We start from the raw sequence: 23,421 nt of genomic DNA on the forward strand, positions 1-23,421 counted from the left end.
TTTCTGCTTCCACCAAAAATACATCTGAGAGGTATTTTCGCTGTTATGGTCCGCTTTACTTCCACCAAAATGAAAATCAAATTGTTAAGGGTATATGAAAAACAAAAAAGTAAGACGTTGATGCAACAACTGATGTTAAGGTCATCAATGAAGGACTTGGGCGTCTGTTGCGCTCAAGCACATTATCATCCCAGCTGATGGCCGTGTACCCATCTTCTTGGGCCAACGAGCAGAGCACCAGATAGTCATTATAATGTCGTTAAATTCTTAACATCTGCTTTTCTCTATTTATCTCCAGTTTCCTTTTTCCTGCTTTTCGCTTTAACTATGATTTCCTTCCTTTTCGTTGCAGTAGTGCAGGATTTGTTGTTGTTTTTCGTTCTTTTCCTGTGCTGATTGATTAAAAGTAAAATGAAAATGAAATGATAAAGGAAGAGAAACAGCACGTTAAAAGAAGGAACATGCTGTTTTCTCTCTTTTAATTTCTGAGTCTTCGTGGAGTAACTTCTACTTTTGCAACATTTGCTTAATACAACATAAAGTTTCGATTAAAATGCAATTCAAGGGAGGGAGGTAGCTCCCTCAAGTCCGTTGGTTGGTCTTTCGGTTGCTGAGAGTGTTTTAAGTAAATTGAAATTATGATTAAATAAAACTGCTTAAGCGATAATTAAGCGTTTCAATAATGCAACTTTCTTAGAATCATAATGTAACCACCCCAGATGGGAGTTGAATAACAAGTGGAGAGAAGAAAGGAACAGCTTTAATTAGAAATAATTAATTAATGTCAGATTTTGTTCTAATATACTTATGTATTTCTTCATCTAGAGGCGAAGTAAGAGAATAAGAAGACGAGAATTAGATTTCTTTAAAAATCTTTGTTAGAAAAATACGTTTTTATGGAGTTAATGCGGCTGTTACTTCGGAGCCGTTCTTCTTATGCTATCCGAAATATATCGAGAATTTAAAATTTTCAAATACACAGTAGAAAACAAGAAAGGCGCATAACCTTGTTAGGCTTGTCAATATATAAATGTACCTATTTTTATACCCTCCACCATTTTATGGAGGGTATATTAGCTTTGTCATTCCGTCTGTAACTCCTTGAAATATTCATGATAGACCCTACAATGTGTATATATTTACGATCAGCGTAAAATTCTAAGTCAATTTAGCGATGTCCGAATTAAGATAGAAGGCTAAAATTTACACACACGTGTATTTTGTCAGGCAGGTTAAGTTCGTAAATGGGCCATGTCGGTCTACTCCATATAACCGTACCTCCCTTTATTCATATTAGCGACATTTTTCATTGGATTTTTTTTTTTCAAATTTCGTATTTGAAGATCTTAATGTGTGCTACAGTTTATGACACAATTTTATATATGCAGGCCCACGTCTTCGTATAACTCCCATATAACTATACCTCCCAATATTCTGTTTTTTATGATTATAGAGACATTATAGACTGGAATTATTTCAAATAACGTATTTAAAGTTCGTAATGGGTACTACAACCTATGACAAAAATGGTCTATGCAGGTTCTCGCCTTCTTATAGCCTCCATTTAACGGTTTTCATTCAAGCGGTATTTTTCTGAATTTTTTTAAATTTTTTAATTCCTTCCAAATCGTGGAGGGGTTAAAAGTAGCTGTTTTTTTGTTATATTTATAAAATCCTTTAAAAAATGAACAGTTAAAAAAGCTTTAAACAGCCTCGACCACAAGGGCGTTTTTTAAGAGTTATGAGCAACTTTTGCAAAAAAAAAAAAGATTTCTTGCTTCTGGTTCTGAAGTTCGGGCCAAACATTGAATACCCTTCATCATTTGGAACAAATTTGGCAAAAAAAAAATCAGTTAAAAATTTTGTTAAATCCGAAAAAATATTGAATGTAGCCGTTATATTATGGTCTTTACATTACAATATTTAAGTGCGAAACTTGAAAAAAATCGGTGAATAATATAACTAAAATCATCAAAATACCGAATATTATACCATCAAATTTGAAACAATTCCGGTGAGTAATGTCGCTAAAATCATCAAAATACCGAATATCGGGAGGTGCCGTTACATGGAGAACAATTTTCTGTCATAGGCTGTAGTATTCGTTACGAACTTCAAATACCAAGTTTGAAACAATTGTGGTGAATAATGTCGCTTAAATCACCAAAATACCGAAAATAGAGAGGTACCATTATATGGGTGCTATACCAAAACGTGGACCTACATGGCCCATTTTCAATATTTAAAGTACTGCAGATATAATATACACTTGAGAAAAATTTGATTAACCTACTAAATTTCGTTCGGAAGCTAGAGTGATTTTCACAGACGCATAGACGGACGGACATCGCTTAATCGACATAGATTTTTATGCTGATCAAGAATATTTATACTTTGTGGGATCTAAAATGTATGTTTCAAGGTGTTACAAAGGGAGGTGCCTTCAAACATTTTTTGCGCATATTTGTTGATCGGTTATAGATAGAGTTTTTAAATTCGGAAAGTGTAACGGATTTTGGTTAAAAAAATAAAATTAACAATTTATACTGATATCTGTTGGGATTTGGATATAGCTCCCCAATGAAATTCGAAATTAGTGACGGAATTTAGAACCAAAATAAACTTGCCAAATTATATTGAAATTGGTTAAGGTTTGAATGTAGCTTTAATATATAGGGTGATATGAAAAAAACTGCAACCAACTTCAGACTGCTGTCATTTCTAAGCCACTTGTCCGACAGCTGTTAAAATTATTCCAGTGACAGCTCATTATATTGTTTACAAGCCTACAAAAGCATTTTGGTGAGAATTTTCTAGAAAAAAAGTTATTCGTGATGGAATTCAAGCGTGATAGTTTGATTTCTTTATATTTGGCTGGAAAACCACAATTGGCTATCGTTAGAGCACTCCAGCATTTTAATGTGAATAAATCTTTTTTTGTCTCGTACCATCGCTCGTTACCGTGATACTGGTAGCATAGCCCGACGTCAAGGAAATGGACGGAAGAAAACAGCAATATCAGCAGAAATCGTTCGAAGAGTAAAGAAGCGACTTGAACGAAACCCGCGTCGCAGTGGCTGAAAAATGGCTCGTGACCTGAACATATTGTAATATTCCATTCGACAAATATTGAAAAATGAGCACGAGGTAAAGACATTGAAAGTAAAGAGTTGCTTCTGCCGAATTTGGCTTTCTCCGATGAGAAAACATTCGTTGTCCAGCAGTTTGTGAACAAACCAAATTATCGTGTTTACTTGCCAAAGAGGTCAGCTGAAAATGTGCACCTTCGGTTGGCCACCAGAACTCAAGCGCCTGCCATGGTGATGGTGTGGGCCGTCACAACAGCCGATGGTCGCACCACCCAAGAATGGTTACAAAATGAGGTTCCTCGCTTCCTTTGCAGCGCATAATTGCCACCAAAATCTCCGGATACCAATCCGTTGGACTATTGTGTCTGGATTATTTTGGAAAGCAAGTTTGGCACTAAAAAATACCAAAGTGTCCATCACCTCAAGCAAGCGCTTCGCTGGGAATGGGTCAAAATACCGCAGAGCAACATTCGGGCAGCGTGTGCCGATTTCATTGGCCGATTTGCATTGCCAAAGGTGACCAATTTGGACAAATCTAACATATTCTAAAATTCGATGCTATATCCGACAGTTTTTGCTGTCATCCAATAAAATTAAAAAAAAATGTAAAAATTATGACGTTCGATTTTGTTACCTTTTTTTATCTCACCCTGTATATAAGGTTATACATCGATTTCAAGAATTTTTTGATATGCTCCATTTAATTTCGCCAACTTTTAGTATTTTGAGTTGTATTTTGTAAAAAGGCTACAGGTAAAGAATTACTAACATAGGTCCACGTTTTTTACAGCTTTGGCATAAAAGTATCCCCTGATTTTAGTTACTAGAGTGATCCGCTTTTGTGGTTAAAGTTTTAAACTAAAATAATCCTAGTATTGTTATCAGTAATATTGCTAAGTGTATTTAGGCTACCTAACATTTCCTGACATTTCTGAAAATTTCCAAAAATCTTGAAGAGGAAGAAACTTTCCCATACCATTTAAGTTACTTTACGATATTAAATTTTTTAGCACCGATATATGTGTATTTTAGCTCTACTTTCAAAGTCCTGTAATTATTTAAACGAATTGAATTTGGGCCACATACATAGTACGAGTATCTAAAAACTCATTCATAATACACGACTACGCACTAGAAGTGACCTATATAGAACATTTAAGGATCCTATTTTCAGCCGTTAAGTCTGGACGTTAATTATCAGTCAGACATTGTCACGCATTTTTATATCCTACATCACATAGTGGTAAGGGTATTATGTCTTTGTGCATTTGTTTGTAACATGGAGAAGGAAGCAAGATAAACCCATGGTTACTTTTGAGGATATTCACTTTCTGAGTCGATTTATGCATATCAGTCCGTCCATGTATTCTTGTGAACAAAATGCAGATCGCATTTATTATCCAATTGAGATAAAATTTTCGAAACAATATTTTTTTGGCCCAAGGACGAACCCTATTGAAATTTGTGATAATCGGATGAGATTTAGATAAAGCTCCCATATATCTTCAACCGATTTTGGGTTAATTGTGCACCAAATAGCCAATATCAGTCCATATGACCTGAATTTTGGCATATCCGACCGAATTCAGTCTAAAAGCAAGTATATTAAATTTGGTGAAAATCGGTTAAGATATAGCACCCATATATATGTTTCAACCGATTTGGTTTCTAAGTTCCTTACATTCGAAATATACATTCGACATAAATGATATTTGGTACCAGATATCTTATAGAACTCGGAAATACCAATACATCAAATTCTTAATATCCATTCGACCACAATGATAGTTGGTACCAGATGTCTTGTAGAACTCAAATATACCTTTGCCAAATTTTATAGAGAACGGCTAAGATTTGGATATAGCAACCATATATATCTTTAATTCGATTTCAGGTTTATTTTGCAAATAATGGCTAATATCAGCCCAAAGGGAGTGAATTTCGGGACGTACGTTTCCATTTTGTTGAACCCGGCTCCGATATATACTTTTTTTTAATATAATCCTTCTCAACGTGATATCCTACTCTCTATAGCAATTATACCATATAACGTATAGAATATTAAAATGTTTCCGTCAAATTTCGTGAAAATCGATTCAGAATTGGATATGTCTCCCATATATTAGTTCCCTCTGAAATCAAACTATAACTGCTATAAAAAGAAATGTTGATAGGTGGTATGACCTACTGCAAATTAATTTTGTATTTACAGAATAGATGACGTCGGAGGAGCTCTACAAAATATGCTTAGTGGTATAGGGTATCATATAGTCGGCCACGCCCGACTTATGATTTTTCCTTACTTCTTTCTTTTATATAAATTTAGGATTTTTTCATTTTACGACAGTTAAAGTCATTCACAATTATGCCGGAAGATGTGGATGTGTGTTTTTCAAGACTTTGTATGAGAGTTGATTATTTTCTGAAAATCAACTAAGTATTATGTTCCCAACTACAATATTAAAATTCCAGGATTACCTCATTTGAATATAATTTTTAGAAACTTGAACTTACATAAACAACAGCTGCTACTTAAGTAGCCTAATGCTGAGCTTATCTAAATTGCATTCAATTTACGGATTTAAGCCTATAAAACCTAAAAAAATAATTTTTTTTTAAACTTTCCCTCCGCGCCGACTAAATTTCATATTCAAACATTCGTTTTTATTCACCCATGATGTTGTTTTAATTTTTTTTGTTGGTAGTATTCTTTTTTTCGTTGGCCTGATGTTCGTTTTTTGGCTTTTAATTCGTTGCGACTTTTTAAAAAGCCTAAAAGCCTGGAAATATCTGTCATTTGTTTTGCTGTTGTCCTATTTGCGTGTTTTTTTTTTTGGCTGTTGCTGTTTCTGCTGCTGCCATTGTGGCACTTTGCAAAAATGAATGGTCGAAAACGGAAAGAACGCGCCCAAAACTAGCGAACAAACGAATGAAATAGCCTAAAAACAACAACAACACCAACAGTAACAGAATGCCAAATAAAACAAACTCGGCCGCTATTTGGTAATCCTAAAAATCACAAATTCAACGTTTTTGTTGTTGTCGTTTCCTCTGTTTTTTTTTCGAATGAATTTTTTTCAGTCCAAAAAGTCACATTTGATATTTTTCGTCAAAACGTGTAAGTGGAAATGACTTTTGCGTTTCCAAAGCTCTGTCACTCGAATCTTCCTGTCTTGGGAAGAGGGGGGCTATATGTTTTGTTGGCAGTTTTTGTTGTTGCCTTTTTTCACGACCAACACGTTAAAGGCAAAACTACCGTTTTGTTGCAAAACAACAAAAATAAAATGAAACTTTCATTGATATGAGCAAACTGAATGACGGGCCGGCTAGCTGGCCGATTCGTTGAATGCCATTACTGAATTTGACTCTAAATGTGAGTTGCAAATCTATGATATTTTGTTTCTTCTTCTTTTTTTTGGTTTCAATTGGGTTTTTCTTGTAGCTGATGACATTCGATTCTATACCATGTGGAGCAGGGTAAATTCACAAATTTTTTTCGGGCAGCAAGTGCCAGTCGCCGGCGTCATCTATTCGATAATAAATGTCCTCTGACGTCATCTGCTCTATAGCAGATGACCTCCGACGCCATCTACTCTATGGTAGATGACCTCCGACGCCATCTACTCTATGGTAGATGACCTCCGACGCCATCTACTCTATGGTAGATGACCTCCGACGCCATCTACTCTATGGTAGATGACCTCCGACGCCATCTACTCTATGGTAGATGACCTCCGACGCCATCTACTCTATGGTAGATGACCTCCGACGCCATCTACTCTATGGTAGATGACCTCCGACGCCATCTACTCTATAGTAGATGACCTCCGACGCCATCTACTCTATGGCAGATGACCTCCGACGCCATCTACTCTATAGTAGATGACCTCCGACGCCATCTACTCTATGGTAGATGACCTCCGACGCCATCTACTCTATGGTAGATGACCTCCGACGCCATCTACTCTATGGTAGATGACCTCCGACGCCATCTACTCTATGGTAGATGACCTCCGACGCCATCTACTCTATGGCAGATGACCTCCGACGCCATCTACTCTATAGTAGATGACCTCCGACGCCATCTACTCTATGGCAGATGACCTCCGACGCCACTTTGGTATTTTTTAGTGCCAACCTGTCTTTCCAAAAATACTCTAGACACAGTATTCCAACGGATTGGTATCCGAAGCTTTTGGTGGCCATTGTGTGCTGGAAATGAAGGGAGGAACCTCATTTTGTAACCATTCTTGGGTGGCGAGTGTTGAGTGCAATGGTGCTGAGTCCTGTTAGAATGTCCAAGGTCTGCGGCCATAATCTTTGCATGCCCAAAGCTTAAATACACCCTCCAGCATATTTTCGCCATAATATTCGGCATTTATTTTGATGCCACGGTCGATTAATACGAGCGGAGAGCGACCATCGGCTGTTATGGGATACCATAACACCACGGCCGGCGCTTGAGTTCTGGTGGGCAACCGAAGGAGCACATTTTCAGCTGACCTCTTTGGCAAGTAATCACAATCATTTTGTTTGTTTACAAACAGCTGGACAACGAATGTTTTCTCATCGGAGAAAACCAAATTCGGCAGTTCACAACTTTCGGCCAAGCTAAGCAACCCTTTAGTTCTTTTGAGTCTATTTTCTTTCTGTTGCGGTGTAAGTTCTTGCACTTTTTGGAATTTCAATGGCTTTACCCCGATCTCATTTTTCATTATTTGCCGAATGAAATACTGCGATATGTTCAGCTCACGAGCCATTTTTCGGTCACTGCGTCGCGGGTTTCGATCAAGTCGCCACTTTACTTTTCGAACCATTTCTGCTGATGTTACTGTTTTCCAGGGTTGGGCATATTGACTAAATTTTTAGTGCACTAAGAATTAAATAATTAGTGGTAGTGCAATTTTTAATTCCACTACCACTAAAGGGTTAGTGGTAGTGAAAAATAAATTGCACTACCACTAACCCTTTAGTGATATTTAAAAAAAATTGCACTACCACTAAATTTTAGTGGTAGTGAAATTTTAATAGCACTACCATTAAATTTAGTGATTTTTCAAAAAAAATTTGCACTACCACTAAATTTTAGCGAAGCCAAAAAAAGCACTATGTATATAAGTATTATACCAGCTATGAAGAAGTTTATTCAAGTGAGTAGGGAACAACAATCCAGAATATATAGTACATATTCATAAAATTTGATTACTTTTCTAAATAGCACTAATTTAGTGCTATTTTTTATGAAATACCACTAATTTAGTGCAAGTTTTTTTTAAATACCACTAAATTTAGTGGTAGTGCTATTGAAATTTCACTACCACTAAAATTTAGTGGTAGTGCAATTTTTTTTTTAAATATCACTAAAGGGTTAGTGGTAGTGCAATTTATTTTTCACTACCACTAACCCTTTAGTGGTAGTGGAATTCAAAATTGCACTACCACTAAATGAACAGTGATAGTGAAATTATTAGTGCACTAAAAATACAGTGCATTATGCCCATCTCTGCTGTTTTCTTCCGTCCACTTCCTTGACGTCGGGCTACGCTACCAGTATCACGGTAACGAGCGATGCTACGAGACACAAAAGATTTATTCACATTTAAATGCTGGAGTGCTCTAACGATAGCCACTTTCCAGCCAAATATAAAGAAATCACACTATCACGCTTGAATCCCACCACGAATAACTTTTTTTCTGAAAAATTCTCACTAAAATGATTTTGTACGCTTGTAAACAATATAATGATCTGTCACTGGAATAATTTTAAGAACTGTCGGACGAGTGGCTTAGAAATGACAGCAGTCTGAAGTTGGTTGCAGTTTTCCATCTCACCCTATATATCATAATACTCTATAGTATATGACCTCCGTCATCATCTACTGTATGGTAGTTTACCTCCGAACTCACAGTAGATGACTGTGAACGTCATCTACTCTACAGAAGATGCAGTCTTATGTCATTTACTGTACGGAAGATGTGTCTGATGTAATTTACTCTACAGTAGATGACCTCTGACGTTATCGATTCTACATTAAATTACCTCTGACGTCATCTACTCTACAGTAGATGACCTCTGACGCCATCTACTCTACGGTGGATGATCTCTGACGTCATCTACTCTACGGTAGATGACCTCTGACGTCATCTACTCTGCAGTAGCTGACCTCTGACGTCGTCTACTCAACGGTAGATGACCTCTGACGTCATCTACTCAACAGTAGATGACCTCTGACGTCATCTACTCAACAGTAGATGACCTCTGACGTCATCTACTCAACAGTAGATGACCTCTGACGTCATCTACTCAACAGTAGATGACCTCTGACGTCATCTACTCAACAGTAGATGACCTCTGACGTCATCTAATCAACAGTAGACGACCTCTGACGTCATCTACTCTGCAGTAGCTGACCTCTGACGTCGTCTACCCTGCAGTAAATGACCTCTGACGTCATCTACCCTGCAGTAAATGACCTCTGACGTCATCTACACTACAGTAGATGACCTCTGACGTCATCTACACTACAGTAGATGTTTGTGAACGTCATATATTCCATTCTATTTCGAAAACTATTGATGAACAATTTTTGTTAAACTCAAAATTTACCAAAAGGGGATTGGTTTTCGCGTTTTCGTTTGAACTTTTACAGCCACATTTGACTGAAATAGAATTTCCGACACTATTGAGTTGGGGGGAAACTAAAAATATTTTGTTTTTGATTTATGATGACAAAAAAGCAATTGTTGACATGTCAAACGGCCATTTCAACATTCATTTCCATCCGACGAAAGGGTCGCTATAAACTGTTGGGGGAAAATAAAGCAAAACATTTAAAATTGACAACGCTTTAAATGCGGGTTACTGTGATGATTGATGCTGGACATTTTTGTCGATGTATTTTTTTGAATTATTGGAATGTGTTCCCTTCAAGGGAGGAGGGTTTAAAGATACATATGTTTCGAAAGATAGGGTCATATTTATGTCAAATAAATTTTTGCTAAATTTTTCAGTGTTTAAAAGTTTATTCAAAGATTTTTTCAAAATTTGTAAAGTGCTGGGGTAAAAACGAGTACCCAAATCCCATTCATCAGGTTGAGCAACATTTGTAAGCTTTAGGTACTCCTTCCTTCGATCCCAATTCTTGGGTTATAAGCGTTTGGCATTTTTCATTTTACGGTCTTTAAACTCTCCTTAACAGAGTGTCTATTTTAAGAGATTAATATAATTGGCATGAAAGTGACATTAATTTCTAATAACCTTCTCCACAAAAAAACGAAAAAAATTTTCTCAAAAACATTGAAAACAGACCGACCAATAATATTTGTTTGTCCATAATTGCTGTCTTCATTATTGTCATCGTCTGGACTGTTGTCAGCTGCTCAATGGACGTTAATCAAGAGTGTTTCATAAAGTAGGCTTAATGGATCACTTCGAATGTCGTTGAATTATTTTCTTCTGTTCCTTGGAGATTTGTTTCGTTTCGTTTCGTTTCATTTCATTTTTTTTGTTTTTCGTTGGCATTTGGCGACACAATTCATTGAAGTTATGAGATGTGTTTGTCATCATCATCATCACCAACGTCATCTTCTTTATCATCATCTTCTTCGGTGCTGACAAACACACACCCCAAAAACGCTTGCCTGGATACGAGTAGGAAATATGACAGCTGAAGAAATGACAATTAATGTCGCTTGTAGTGACAGCTGTAGACACGGACAATAACTTGGACATCACAATATGTCGTTTTTCCTGGAGAGGTGGGTGGAGATTGCCGCGGGAAAACTAAAGCCTGGGAGTCAATTTAGCAACCAAATATGTTTTCCGTTTTTTTTGTTGCTGTTTTGTCACTGGCATCTATTTCTGGCTGGACATATTTTGTGCGAAATGAAATATTTCATAGACATTTGTTAGATAGCTGCGCATGGATACATCTCCAAGGCAAAATACCACTCGACAAACATCAATTACAAATACTGGCAATTTGATATTAACTTGACCTATATAAGTATTCCGTTTTTTTCTTCTTTGTTTTGTTGGGAAATTCCAGAAAATTGTTCTGTGTTCGAATGACAACTGCCAGATATTTTCGTCGTTGTCGTTTTAGCATTGTCGATGATAAATGCGGAATAATAAGTATGCCATTGGGGACACTATGTTTGAAACAATAAATAGCTGCGTGGGACAATGCGTACGGGAGATTTCATTGGAAATTGTGTGTGCCTTAAGCTTAAAATGTTGCAAAAAAACAGGAGGAGTTCGAAAATGTTCAATGCTGGTAACATTATACGATTTTGGAGAGGGAAATAAAAGAATCTCTAATATAGAATAATCTATTTTAAAAATAGCTTAAATTAATAATGAAAATTATTTATTTTCTAATAAATAAAGAATAAGTTGTGTTAGTAATTGATGTTCTCTGGAATGCGTAAACCGATTTTGTTTCTGCAAAAATCATATGGAAGGCGACATCATACCCTCTGTATTTGTATTGGTTCATGAGATACAGCTATTTTAGTAAAAACTGCATTTATTACAAAACATGTATGTATTTTGAAAATGTGTGTACTAACTTATTTACGGCCAGGCGAAACATCTAAACTTAGAATCATGAAAATTTGCATATAGGTCAACGTTGGTGTGCAGAGTGAGAAAAGGGTCGGTTTTTCGAAATTCGAACTATAAGTGTACTAGAAGTACTAGGAAATACTATACAGGGTGAGATAAAAAAACTGCAATTAACTTCAGACTGCTGTCATTTCTAAGCCAGTCGTTCGACAGCTGTTAAAATTATTCCAGTGAGAATTTTCAGAAAATAAGTTATTCCTGATGGAATTCAAGCGTGACAGTGTGATTTCTTTATATTTGGCTGTAAAACCACAAGAGGCTATCGTTAGAGCACTCCTACATTTTAATGTGAATAAATCTTTTGTGTCTCGTACCATCGCTCGTGACCGTGATACTGGTAGCGTAGCCCCACGTCAAGGAAGTGGGCGGAAGAAAACAGCAACATCAGCAGAAATGGTTCGAAAAGTTAAGAAGCGACTTTATCGCAACCCGCGTCGCAGTGGCTCGTGGTCTGAACATATCGCAATATTCCATTCGGCAAATTTTGAAAAATGAGCCATTGAAATTTCGCAAAGTGCAAGAACTTATACCGCAACAGAAAGAAAATAGACTCAAAAGAGCTAAAGAGTTGCTTCGCTTGGCCGAAAGTGGTGAACTGCCGAGTTTGGTTTTCTCCGATGAGAAAACATTCGTTGTCCAGCAGTTTGTAAACAAACAAAATGATCGTGTTTACTTTCCAAAGAGGTCTGCTGAAAATGTGCACCTTCCTTTGGCCACCAGTGATGGCGTGGGTCGCCATAACCGGCGATGGTCGCTCTTCGCTCGTATTAATCGACCGTGGCATCAGAATAAATACCGGATATTAGCGCGAAAATATTCTGAAGGGTGTATTAAAGCCTTGGGCATGCAAACATTTTGGCCGCAGACCATGGACATTCCAACAGGACACTTCCAATGAATTTGGTGGCCATTAATCTCCTGATACCAATCCGTTGTGTCTGGATGCTATTTCCGACATTTTTTGCTTTCATTCAATAAAATTAAAGAAAAATGTAAAAATTATGGCGTTTGACTTTGTTGCACTTTTTTTATCTCACCCTGTAAACCGCGAACCTTTGTGGGAGAGGAACTATTGTTAGTAAAAATATTGAGATATATGAAATTTTTGGAGAATCTGACGCTTGTTTCACAGTTTACGTGAAATATAATTATTTAAAATGTTGATCCGTTGTGGGGGAGGTACGAGAAGGAGAGTAGTATTCCATCTTCATCCTTTGTCTTGTGCTGAAATAAATATTGAGATGTGCCGAGTTATAAAGGAGTAGGATGTTCATTTCTCGTTTTACGAATTTATTGGCTATTGACCCGTTGTGGGTGAGATACCAGAATAAGTGGACTAATATATCCTACCTCCACACCAGATGTAGTGTTATTACAAATATTGCAATGTATTTTATAGAATTTATAATTATTCAAAATGTTGACCCTTTGTGTTCGAGGTACTTCATGGAGTGGACCTATATTGTCCATTTTCGCACCTGATCTGGAAATGACCAAAATATAGGGTTGCCCATATTCGAGGGACCCATGTTTTGTTTTGGGCCCATTCCAATCGACGAGGCTTGTCCGCAGGCAACATTCTTTGCGTCAATTGATTTTGTACGGGAACAAATGCAAATCAATGCGAAAAATCCGTTGTAAAGTGGACCGAGCCATGCCCAACTGCTGAGAACGGCGTTTTTGGGATGTTCTTGGGGACCTCTCAACACTGGCTCGTACGGCAGCGATATTCTCGGCCGATCGCCTTGGTCGACTTTTATATGGCCTCTTCGGATTAGAAAGAGCTTTACCAGTTGAAAATTTTTCGTACAAACGCTTAATGGTGTTCTTAGAAGGCGCACTTCTCACATTTTTTAATGTTTTAAAAGCACGTTGAGTTTTCACAATTGACTTCTTCTGTTGAATATAAATTTCAACTATTTCAGAGCGCTCGCGTGGCGTGTAATAGTTCATGGTAAAATTCTGCTTGGACTGACGCTTCAAACGCGGTATGTCAGTAAGCGATGTGACATTCATGTCAAAAGTTATGGCGTTGCCAGATGGGTCCGTCGAATATGGGCAACCCTGTATTGGAATTTGCAAAGTCTTCTCAAAATATATTGATCCCTTTCTATGAGGTAAATTATTTTCTATGACAGTTTTGACCTTTTGTGGGGGAGGTTCCAGAAGGAGTGGATCGATGTTGCCCATCTCCGAACTCGATTTAAGTTTTACATAATATTACAATGTACTAAGTTTGGACTAAATGTGAATGCTTTGAGCGGGAAGCCTGATATAAGCGGAAGCCGGTTACGAGGGGGACTGGCTAGGGACGGTGAGCTGGCTTTGAGCGGGAACGCGCAAAGCACTGTAGCTACCATTGGAGGGAAGCCAGTTATGAGCGAGAGTTGTCTAGAAGCTGCGAACTATCTATGCAATGGATCGAGAAAAGTAATGGATCAGTAATATATGAATATATGGGTGGGTTTAAGATAAACATCCATTTCGGCCAAATGAGGTCAGACCGTACCCTCTACACCCAACCATATTTCTACCCGTTTTTTATATATACCATGACACTCCTTAAACATTCACATCATGGCTGTATTTTCATGCCCTGTTTAGCATTAATTAAATTATAATCATAGTCTAAAATATTTTTTGTTCACGCCTTTAAACTACCTCAAATAATCATATAAGGACCTGCTATTTTACGGGTTTTGAAATCATATACAAATTCATAATGATGCTATTTTTTCTTTACCGCGTATACTCTATATTAAACTTATATGTTTCCTATGTCAATGTTTTTCGTTTCCTCTAACAATTTGATAATTCCCAAAATCTCTCTTCCGAAAAAAGTGTATCACAAATGTATGTACAATTACTCCAGTCTTTCTCTTATCCCATTTTTCGTTACTTTCTTACTTACATACCTAACTACTCATTTGTTACACGATTTCTTATGTCACTCTTTACTTTCTCGTTATTTTTTTCCAGGTCTCATCACCGTACAAATGCGTTTAATTTGCAGCAACACAACGGAATCTTCGACATCATTTAGTGGGGTAAGTGCAACACGATTTTCTACTTTAGCCTGCGAATGACAAATATTTATGGATAAATCCTTTAAAGGACATTTTAAGTAGGATATAAGTAAATGTTCATATGTGAATGTGTGTTGAAGAGTTGTGGTTGATGGTGAGAAATGTGAAATGTGGATGGACACTTTAGTGTGGTGACATAAGCGTTGACAGTTTTGAGTGCATGTCGTGTCCAAAAAAAGAAATTATTAAACGGTTTGGAGGATGGAGTAGATTTTGAAATTAGGAGGGAATACCAATTTAAAGAGTTGAATTCATATAAGGTAATGGGGGAAAATACAGTAATTCGCATGAATGAAGTTAGTTTGGAATTGAGATATGGAGGTGGTTTTGGAAATGTGTACTATAATTGTACAAAAAGTACTGTATTTGGTATCGGGTGAGGAATAGATCTGAAATCCTGATATATTATATTGACGTCTCCGTTTGTACCTTGTGGTACCTTGTGGTGGTAGTTTTGAAAATTCGTACTATAATTATTCGAAAAGTACTAAATGGTACTAATTTTGGATTACTGCTAGTGTCTTGGATAGAGAGGTGTATGTTGTTTGATATGCGTACTAAATATTACTAAATTTGGTATTGGGTGAAGGAAGGAGTGAGGTCACTGTTGGTTTAAGGGTTTACGTATGGACACATTGAACTAGTTTTTTATTTAATGTTTGTTTGTAATTAAAACATTTTGTCAAACTGAGCAAATTGTGTATTTTGAGCACGAAAAAGGCCTAACACGAACTGTTGGAAGGAATCTACAAATTAAAAGGGGATTTTTCGCTGCAGAATTGGCGGGAAGTTACTAGTAAAAATATGGAGAATATATTTGAATTTAACCATGCCCTGTCTGTTCGACTAGTGACGAATATAACTCTCGCTCGGAGTATCTCGAAAGTTTCTATTCTTGGTAATATCGTAATATTTTTTATCGATGTTAAATCGAGTTGGAAGGTAGCATTTTGCGGTCCTCCCATGATCTCCCACGAAGGTTCGAAATTGTCAAAAATATATCTCTCATATAGACCAAAGAGAGCATCGTTCCTCCACCCCCCACTAAAGTTCACAATCTCGAAAAATTTCGTTTCCGATTTTCTTCAAACATTGTCCATCCCAATATAAGCTGGCATACATCGGTTTACTCTCACCGATACCATTCGCCATAAATGGTAAACAAATTTAAAAATTAATAAAGCAGTTGGAGTCTACGACTAAGTTCAAACTCTGCATATCGTAGGTTTTTTAAACTAAGGTAGGAAAATTCAATATACAGGGTGAGATAAAAAACTGCAACAAAGTCCAACGCCACAATTTTTACAATTTCTTTTAAATGTTATTAATTAAAGCAAAAATGTCGGAAATAGCATCAATTTTTTTAAATTAGTTTAGATTTGCTCCAATGGCACGAATTATGGCCTTCAAACGGCCAATGAAATCGTCACAAGCTGCCCGAATATTGCTCTGCGGTATTTTGGCCCATTCACGGAGAAGCGCTTGTTGGAGGTGATCGATAATTTGGTATTTTTTAGTGCCAACCTAGCTATCTAAAATACTCCAGACACAATAGTCCAATGGATTAGTATCCGAAGATTTTGGCCCAAAGTCTGCGGCCAAAATGTTTACGTGCCCAAGGCTTTAGTACACCCTCCAGAATGTTTTCACGACAATATTCGGCATTTATTCTGATGCCACGGTCGATTAATACGAGCGGAGAGCGACCATCGGCTGTTATTGCGACCCACACCATCACCATAGCGGGCGCTTGAGTTCTGGTGGTCAACCGAAGGTGCACATTTTCAGCTGACCTCTTTGGCAAGTAAACACGATCATTTTGTTTGTTTACAAACTGCTGGACAACGAATGTTTTCTCATCGGAGAAAACCAAATTCGGCAGTTCACCACTTTCGGCCAAGCGAAGCAACCCTCTACCTCTTTTGAGGCTATTTTCTTTCTGTAGCGGTGTAAGTTCTTTCACTTTTTAGAATTTCAATGGCTTTACCCCGAGCTCATTTTTCAATATTTGCCGAATGGAATATTGCGATATGTTCAGCTCACAAGCAATTTTTCGGCCACAGCGACTAGGGTTTCAATCAAGTCGCTTTTTTACTTTTCGAACCATTTCTGCTGATGTTTTTTTCTTCTTCTTCTTTTCTTGATGTTTTCTTCCGTCCACTTCCTTGACGTCAGGCTACGCTACCAGTATCACGATAACGAGCGGTAGTACCAGACACAAAAGATTTATTCACATTTAAATGCTGGAGTGCTCTAACGATAGCCACTTGTGGTTTTCTAGCCAAATATAAAGAAATCACACTATCACCCTTGAATTCCATCACGAATAACTTTTTTTCTGGAAAATTCTCACCAAAAAGCTTTTGTTCGCAATATAATGAGCTGTCACTGGAATAATTTTAACAGCTGTCGGACAAGTGGTTTAGAAATGAAAACAGTCTGAAGTTGGTTGCAGTTTTTTCATCTCACTCTGTATATGCTCACTCCTTCTGGCACCTCCCCCACAAATAACAATCATTTGAAAAAACCTTGTAAGCAAATCTACTAACCGCGTTGATCCGACTTTCGAATACCATAATTTTTCTACCAAATTAAGTTCAAATTTTTATAGGAAATATATATTTTTTAATTTAAACTTGTTCTTATTTTCTTCCTGTATCTCCTTAAAGTATTTCCTTATTTCCCTCACAAAAAACAACATTTCAACTTAACTTCCAAATTAAATTTACCTTAATCTGTATATTCATTGCCCATTTATTTGATAAGGACAACTTCTAATTCCAAGACAATATGCGAACGTGCATAAAATTCTAGGTAAACAGATTTCCCTGAACAAACGAGGGCTACCACACGCCAGGTTTATTATTACAAACAAGCACATACACACACTCTCTCTCTCTCACACACACATAGACAAAAGGACTAATGATATTTGAGCCTAGCTAGCCATGATGACGCTGATGTATGCTGAGTAAACATTTGACCGTTCCAAGATTGTTTACATGGCCATTGGATGAATGAGAAAAAAGATAATAGGTAAACATTTTAAGAACTCATGCAGAAACTGAACAATTAGAAGACAACTAAAGTGGAAGAAGAAGAAGGGAAAGAGGAGAAGATAGGAAAAAAAGTGAAAGAAAAAAAAATAGAAACTTCCTTGAAAGTCGATACTAAGAAAATTTAAATTGTTTACCTTGGAAAGAACTTTTCAAAGAAGAGACTCACTCTATTGAAGAGATAATCGTATTATGAGTCCAACCCCCCCAACCCCACTCTTTTTAGAATAGGCCAATATTTTTTTAAACGCCTGGGAAAATGTTTGAAATGTAGCAGATAATTCTATAAAATTACTCAATGGTTCGTCAGGAGTTGTTCCAATGAATATGCATTCTGTGTCTTATCTTGAGGGGGGTTCCTAGACAGTTTTTTATCGGAATTGTGATAACAAAGCTCATTCTTTTGCAAATTTAATTTTCAATAAGTCTGCCTATCTAATCGACAGTTTTTATTTTAGAAATTATAGCGAGTTATATATTTGAAAAGATAACGATGTTTTACTTATCAACTTAATGGTTGTTTATTGATATGATATTCTATCCCTGGGTCAATTTCTTTGGTTAACGAAGTGTAATTATTTTGAGTGATACAATTCTAATCGAGATTAGAATAATTCACAGTCTTTAACAGTTCAAATCTGTTTCTTTCGTTTAGAATAAATGTGGTTAATTAATTTTTTGTTGATGTCGATGGAAAATCAAGATCAGTGTGTATGAAAATAATTTAAAAAAATTAATTTGACTACAAGATTGTAAAACTTTTGAATGTCCAATGTCTGGTCTTTCGTTTTGAAGTTTTGTAAGAATACTCGTTTTGGGATTATTTACGAGCCCAGTGTCATACAGAGCTTTCACTCCTGTAGTCGTTGAAATATGTACCAAAAAGTACCTTTTCAAAACACTCTTTCATTTACATATATATAAGTACAATTAACCTTTTGCATATTGAGCCAAAATATGATTTTACGAAACACGGGTTTAAGACGCACTTTTGGCGTCTATAATGATTGGTATTGAAAATGTTATCTCGCTCCACGTTTTCGTATATTCCTCATATAACAGTATCTTCCAATATTCGGTATGTGGATTTTTTAGCCACATTCCCTATTACATTTGTTTAATATACGGTACTTGTAATTTGGTGGCAGAACGTTGCCTTTATAGGTCCTCGTTTTCGTACAGCCTTTAAAAAGCGATGCAAACCGATATTCGGTAATTTTTTACTGCATTTTCACCAAATTAGATATCTAAAGGTTGTTCCGGTGGCTCAACATGGTATATGTAAGTCCACATTTTACCGCAAGCCTTTTTATAACGATAGCTTCGGATATTCGGTATTTTGACGAATTAGGCCACATTTTCTAACGGATTTGTTTAAAACTCTGAATATTTTGTTCGTAATTGGTTCCAGATCTGGTGGCAAGACATTTTTCTATAGCTTCCGTATTTGGATATTCCAACTAGTTTGCGGTTTGAAACCGTGAAAGACATTAATTATTATTTAACGCCGTGTATGCAAACTCTATAACAAACTTTTATCATCTCTTTGGTCGTGTTTATAACAACATAGGGTTATATATCATTTGATACGGTCAAAACGTGCCTCATCGAAATAATGGTTTAGATCTCTTTGGACAAAATGCGTTTCAGGTCATTTGGAGTGGATCTAGGGGTGTCCGTCCGTCTGACGGTATGTCTGTCTGATTTGGTCCAAACTTGGTGTATCATAATATTATTATCAATCTTAGATCGAGTTCGGAGATGGCTTATAGCGATCCCCCACAAAGGGTACAATATTCATATGACGTGAAATTTAATTCCGATTCTATTCCGACTTTGCACATCTCAATATTTCTATCACCACAAGATCTGTTATAAAGATGGTAGATATCGGAACATTCCTTCTGGTACCTCTCCCACAAAGTGTCAAAGTTTCGAATAACCAAATCCGAAATAAGCATTCGGTTCTCTTCAAATTTCACAAATCCCATTATTTCTACTAACAAAAGATCAGCTGTGAAGATGGAGATGATGAAGATGATATAACGGTCCATTCCTTCTGGTACCTACCCCACAAAGCTTCAGAATTTTGAATTTCCATGATGAGTTTCATAGCGCGAAATTAACATTCAATTCTATTCAGACTTGGCGCATATCAATATGACTATCAAAACAAAATTTGTTATAAATATGTTCGAGATTGGACCATTTATTCTGGAACCCCATAGGGTTCAAGATTTTGAAAAACAAAACGATCAAAGAAAGCGAAATAAGCATCCAACTCTGTTCAATTTTCACACACACAAACATTTTTGCTAACGAAAGTGTAATACGAAGATAATATATATCTGTGAACCCCTTCAGGTACCTCACCCACAATGGGTTACAATTTTCAATACTTTTATCTGTCATAACTTGCGAAACAATATAGCGATTCTTTACAACTTGCTACATCTAAATACTTCTCTCAACCATACACCTGAGATAAATATATCTGGTACCACACGCATATTTTAACATTTTCTAAAAATGATCATATATCTCATATAAAGTGAATGAAGTAGTTGATATAGTCCAAACCTAGCACGTCTCAATATTTATATCATATTTGTATAGGCCCAATACGAAATGGACAATATTGGCCCATGTCTTTGAAAATTATTCCATAGAGGGTCAACAATTTGTATAATCACAAACGAAGTCAATTTTTTTAAATAATCAAATATTGGCCGAGGGCATACAGGGCGAGAATAAAAAAACTGCAACAAAGTCAAACGCTATGGTTTTTACTTTTTCTTTAATTTTATTTAATGAAAGCAAAAAATTTCGGAAATAGCATCACATTTTAGAATAAGTTTAGATTTGTTCGAATTGGTCACCTTTGGCACTAATTATGGCCTTCAAACGGCCAATGAAATCGTCACACGCTGCCCGAATGTTGCTCTGCGGTATTTTGGCCCATTCCCGGCGAAGCGCTTGCTTGAGGTGATCGACACTTTAATACTTTTTAGTGCCAACGTTTCTTTCCAAAACACTCCAGACACAATAGTCCAACGGATTTGTATCCGGAGATTTGGTGTCCATTGTGCGCTGGAAATGAAGCAAGCAACATCATTTTGTAACCATTCCTATGTGACACATGCTGAGTGCGTTGGTGCTGAGCCCTGTTGGATGTCCAAGGTCTGCGGCCAAAAAGGTTTGCGTGCCCAAGGCTTTAATGCACCCTCCAGAATATTTTCGCGATAATATTCGACATTTATTCTGATGCCACGATCGCTTAATACGAGCGGAGAGCGACCATCGGCTGTTATGGCGGCCCACACCATCACCATGGCCGGCGCTTGAGTTCGTAAACATTTGCCAAACAAACATTTTTCATTTTGTTTGTTTACAAATTGCTGGACAACGGCGAATATTTTCTCATCGGAGAAAACCAAATTCGGCAGTTCACCACTTTCGGCCAAGCGAAGCAACTCTTTAGCTCGTTTTAGTCTATTTTCTTTCTGTTGCGGTGTAAGTTCTGTCACTTTTTGAAATTTCAATGGCTTTACCCCGAGCTCATTTTTCAATATTTGTCGAATGAAATATTGCGATATGTTCAGCTCACGACCCATTTTTGGGTCACCGCGACGCGGGTTTCGATGAAGTCGCTTCTTTACATTTCGAATCATTTCTGCTGATGTTGTTTTTATCTTCCGTACGATTCCTTGACGTCGGGATACCCTATCAGTACCACGATAACGAGCGATGGTACGAGACACAAAAGATTTAAAAGATATCCATCCAATTGTTTATATATAAATTGATGAAGTTCATATTTGAGGCCAATCTTTGAACAACGCAAAATAGGGAAACTAAGGTGTAAGCCATATTCTGGGGGACACATTTCTCGGATAATAAAAATTCAAATAATTTATTTTATTTTAACATAACGTTTATTGTTCTCATCGATTGTAGATATGAAGAAATCCTTGGCCCCTTTCAGGCTTCTGGTTTTTAAGCAAATATTGGAGATCCTTTAAAAATCTCCCTTAATTGACAGAATTTCGATCTTTGACGAGAAGTTCTCTAGGTTTTTTGCGTTGTTGTCGAATGAAGTCTATATTTCTTTACCATACAAGTGTAGTATATTTGGCGGCCTTCAATATACCTTAGAGAAATTACGTGTTTCATCTCGACAGCTTTCTAATTATTTGCAATATACGCCGTGGCTTTTCTACCACATGTACGCATGTATGCTCAAACAATTTGTAATCACCCTTTTTTCGTTTATAATTATTTTCCACCCACATAAATATTTGTGGGGGTTGACACCTCGTCAATGGAGAAACAAAAAAGCTGTCGCCGCTAAATGATTCCGAGAAAAAATATCCCTATACACATCTAAGGCAATTCCATACATATGCCTAAATAAATGGCTTCGTTTTTAGCAATTATGGCAAACCGTCTTATTTTGCGTTTTGTGTTTTTCTGCCTTTACCTCTGAATGGTGGCATTGCACGCCTCAATGAAATGCGTAGTAGCATTTCATTTTGGAATCCCATTCAAATTCTACATCTTTTGTTTGCACAAAAAAAAAAAAAAAAAACAAAAAAAAAAAAAAAATAAAAAAAAAACGAAAAACAAATTTCCATAAAACCTGGCTGCTGCTAAGAAAACAACGACAGCAACAATAATAACAGGCTTCCCAAGACACGGCGGGAGTTCACCTTATTTTTTCTCACTTCGCCAATAAAAAACAATAACAATTATTTCGACGATACGAATCGAATCGCATTCAAGTGCCAAGTTAACAGGAAACCCATTGTAACAGTGAACCCCGCCACGCCAATGAATATTCGACAACATATCCTTCAACGGGCAGGATCCTTGTGAAGTGTGAAACCATGCATAAATCGCACACCGTTCAAATACAATAAATGGAATATTGAAAAAAGAAAAAAAAAATATCAACAAATATTGGAGACGAGTACGTATATTGTGATTGGTGTGTGCGAGTGTGTGGGTTCCGTTTCGGGGGGTTTTCTCTTTATTATTATTTTGTATAAATATCCTGTGAACAGAAAAATAACATTTGCCTTGGTAAAAGACCCAAAAATTCCCCATTCCTATATTTATTTGTTGAGTTGTTGTCAAATAACAAACAGCAGTCGTCGCCGTTGCTGTCTGCCATCAGCGCAGGTGGTCGGAGACGGGAAAAAGTCATGTAGGACATTTTACCGAATATGAGTTTAAAGAACATTGCATTGCCTTCCACTGGAGCACATGAAGATGAAATGTTTTTGGTTATGAAATCGTTGAGAGAATGAGAAAATAAAAAAAATCTATCAGTCTGCCGGGGAATTTGCATAAAAACTACTTTTAAGTAATAATATATACTTACGGGTATCTACAGGGTGAGATAAAACACTGCAACAACGTCAAACGCCATAATTTTTAATTTTTTTTTAAATTTTATTGAATGAAAGCAAAACATGTCGGAAATAGCATCAAATTTTAGGATACGCTTAGGTTTGTTTGAATTGGTCACCTTTGGCCAATGAAACCGTCACACGCTGCCCGAA

At 36.8% G+C, this 23,421-nt stretch overlaps 1 protein-coding gene across 1 annotated transcript in view; it reads left to right on the plus strand.

Moving 5' to 3' along the window:
- LOC101896481 (cation-independent mannose-6-phosphate receptor) overlaps positions 1–23,421 on the plus strand; it is a 208,480-nt gene that overhangs the window by 102,605 nt on the left and 82,454 nt on the right. The window contains exon 14 of the mRNA XM_059121128.1: positions 14,695–14,762. Within this exon, the coding sequence (XP_058977111.1) occupies positions 14,695–14,762 (68 nt within the window). The remainder of the gene's footprint in view (positions 1–14,694; positions 14,763–23,421) is intronic.

The sequence above is a fragment of the Musca domestica genome, unplaced genomic scaffold (genome assembly GCF_030504385.1).
Source record: "Musca domestica strain aabys unplaced genomic scaffold, Musca_domestica.polishedcontigs.V.1.1 1, whole genome shotgun sequence".
Classification (NCBI taxonomy): Eukaryota; Metazoa; Arthropoda; class Insecta; order Diptera; family Muscidae; genus Musca; species Musca domestica.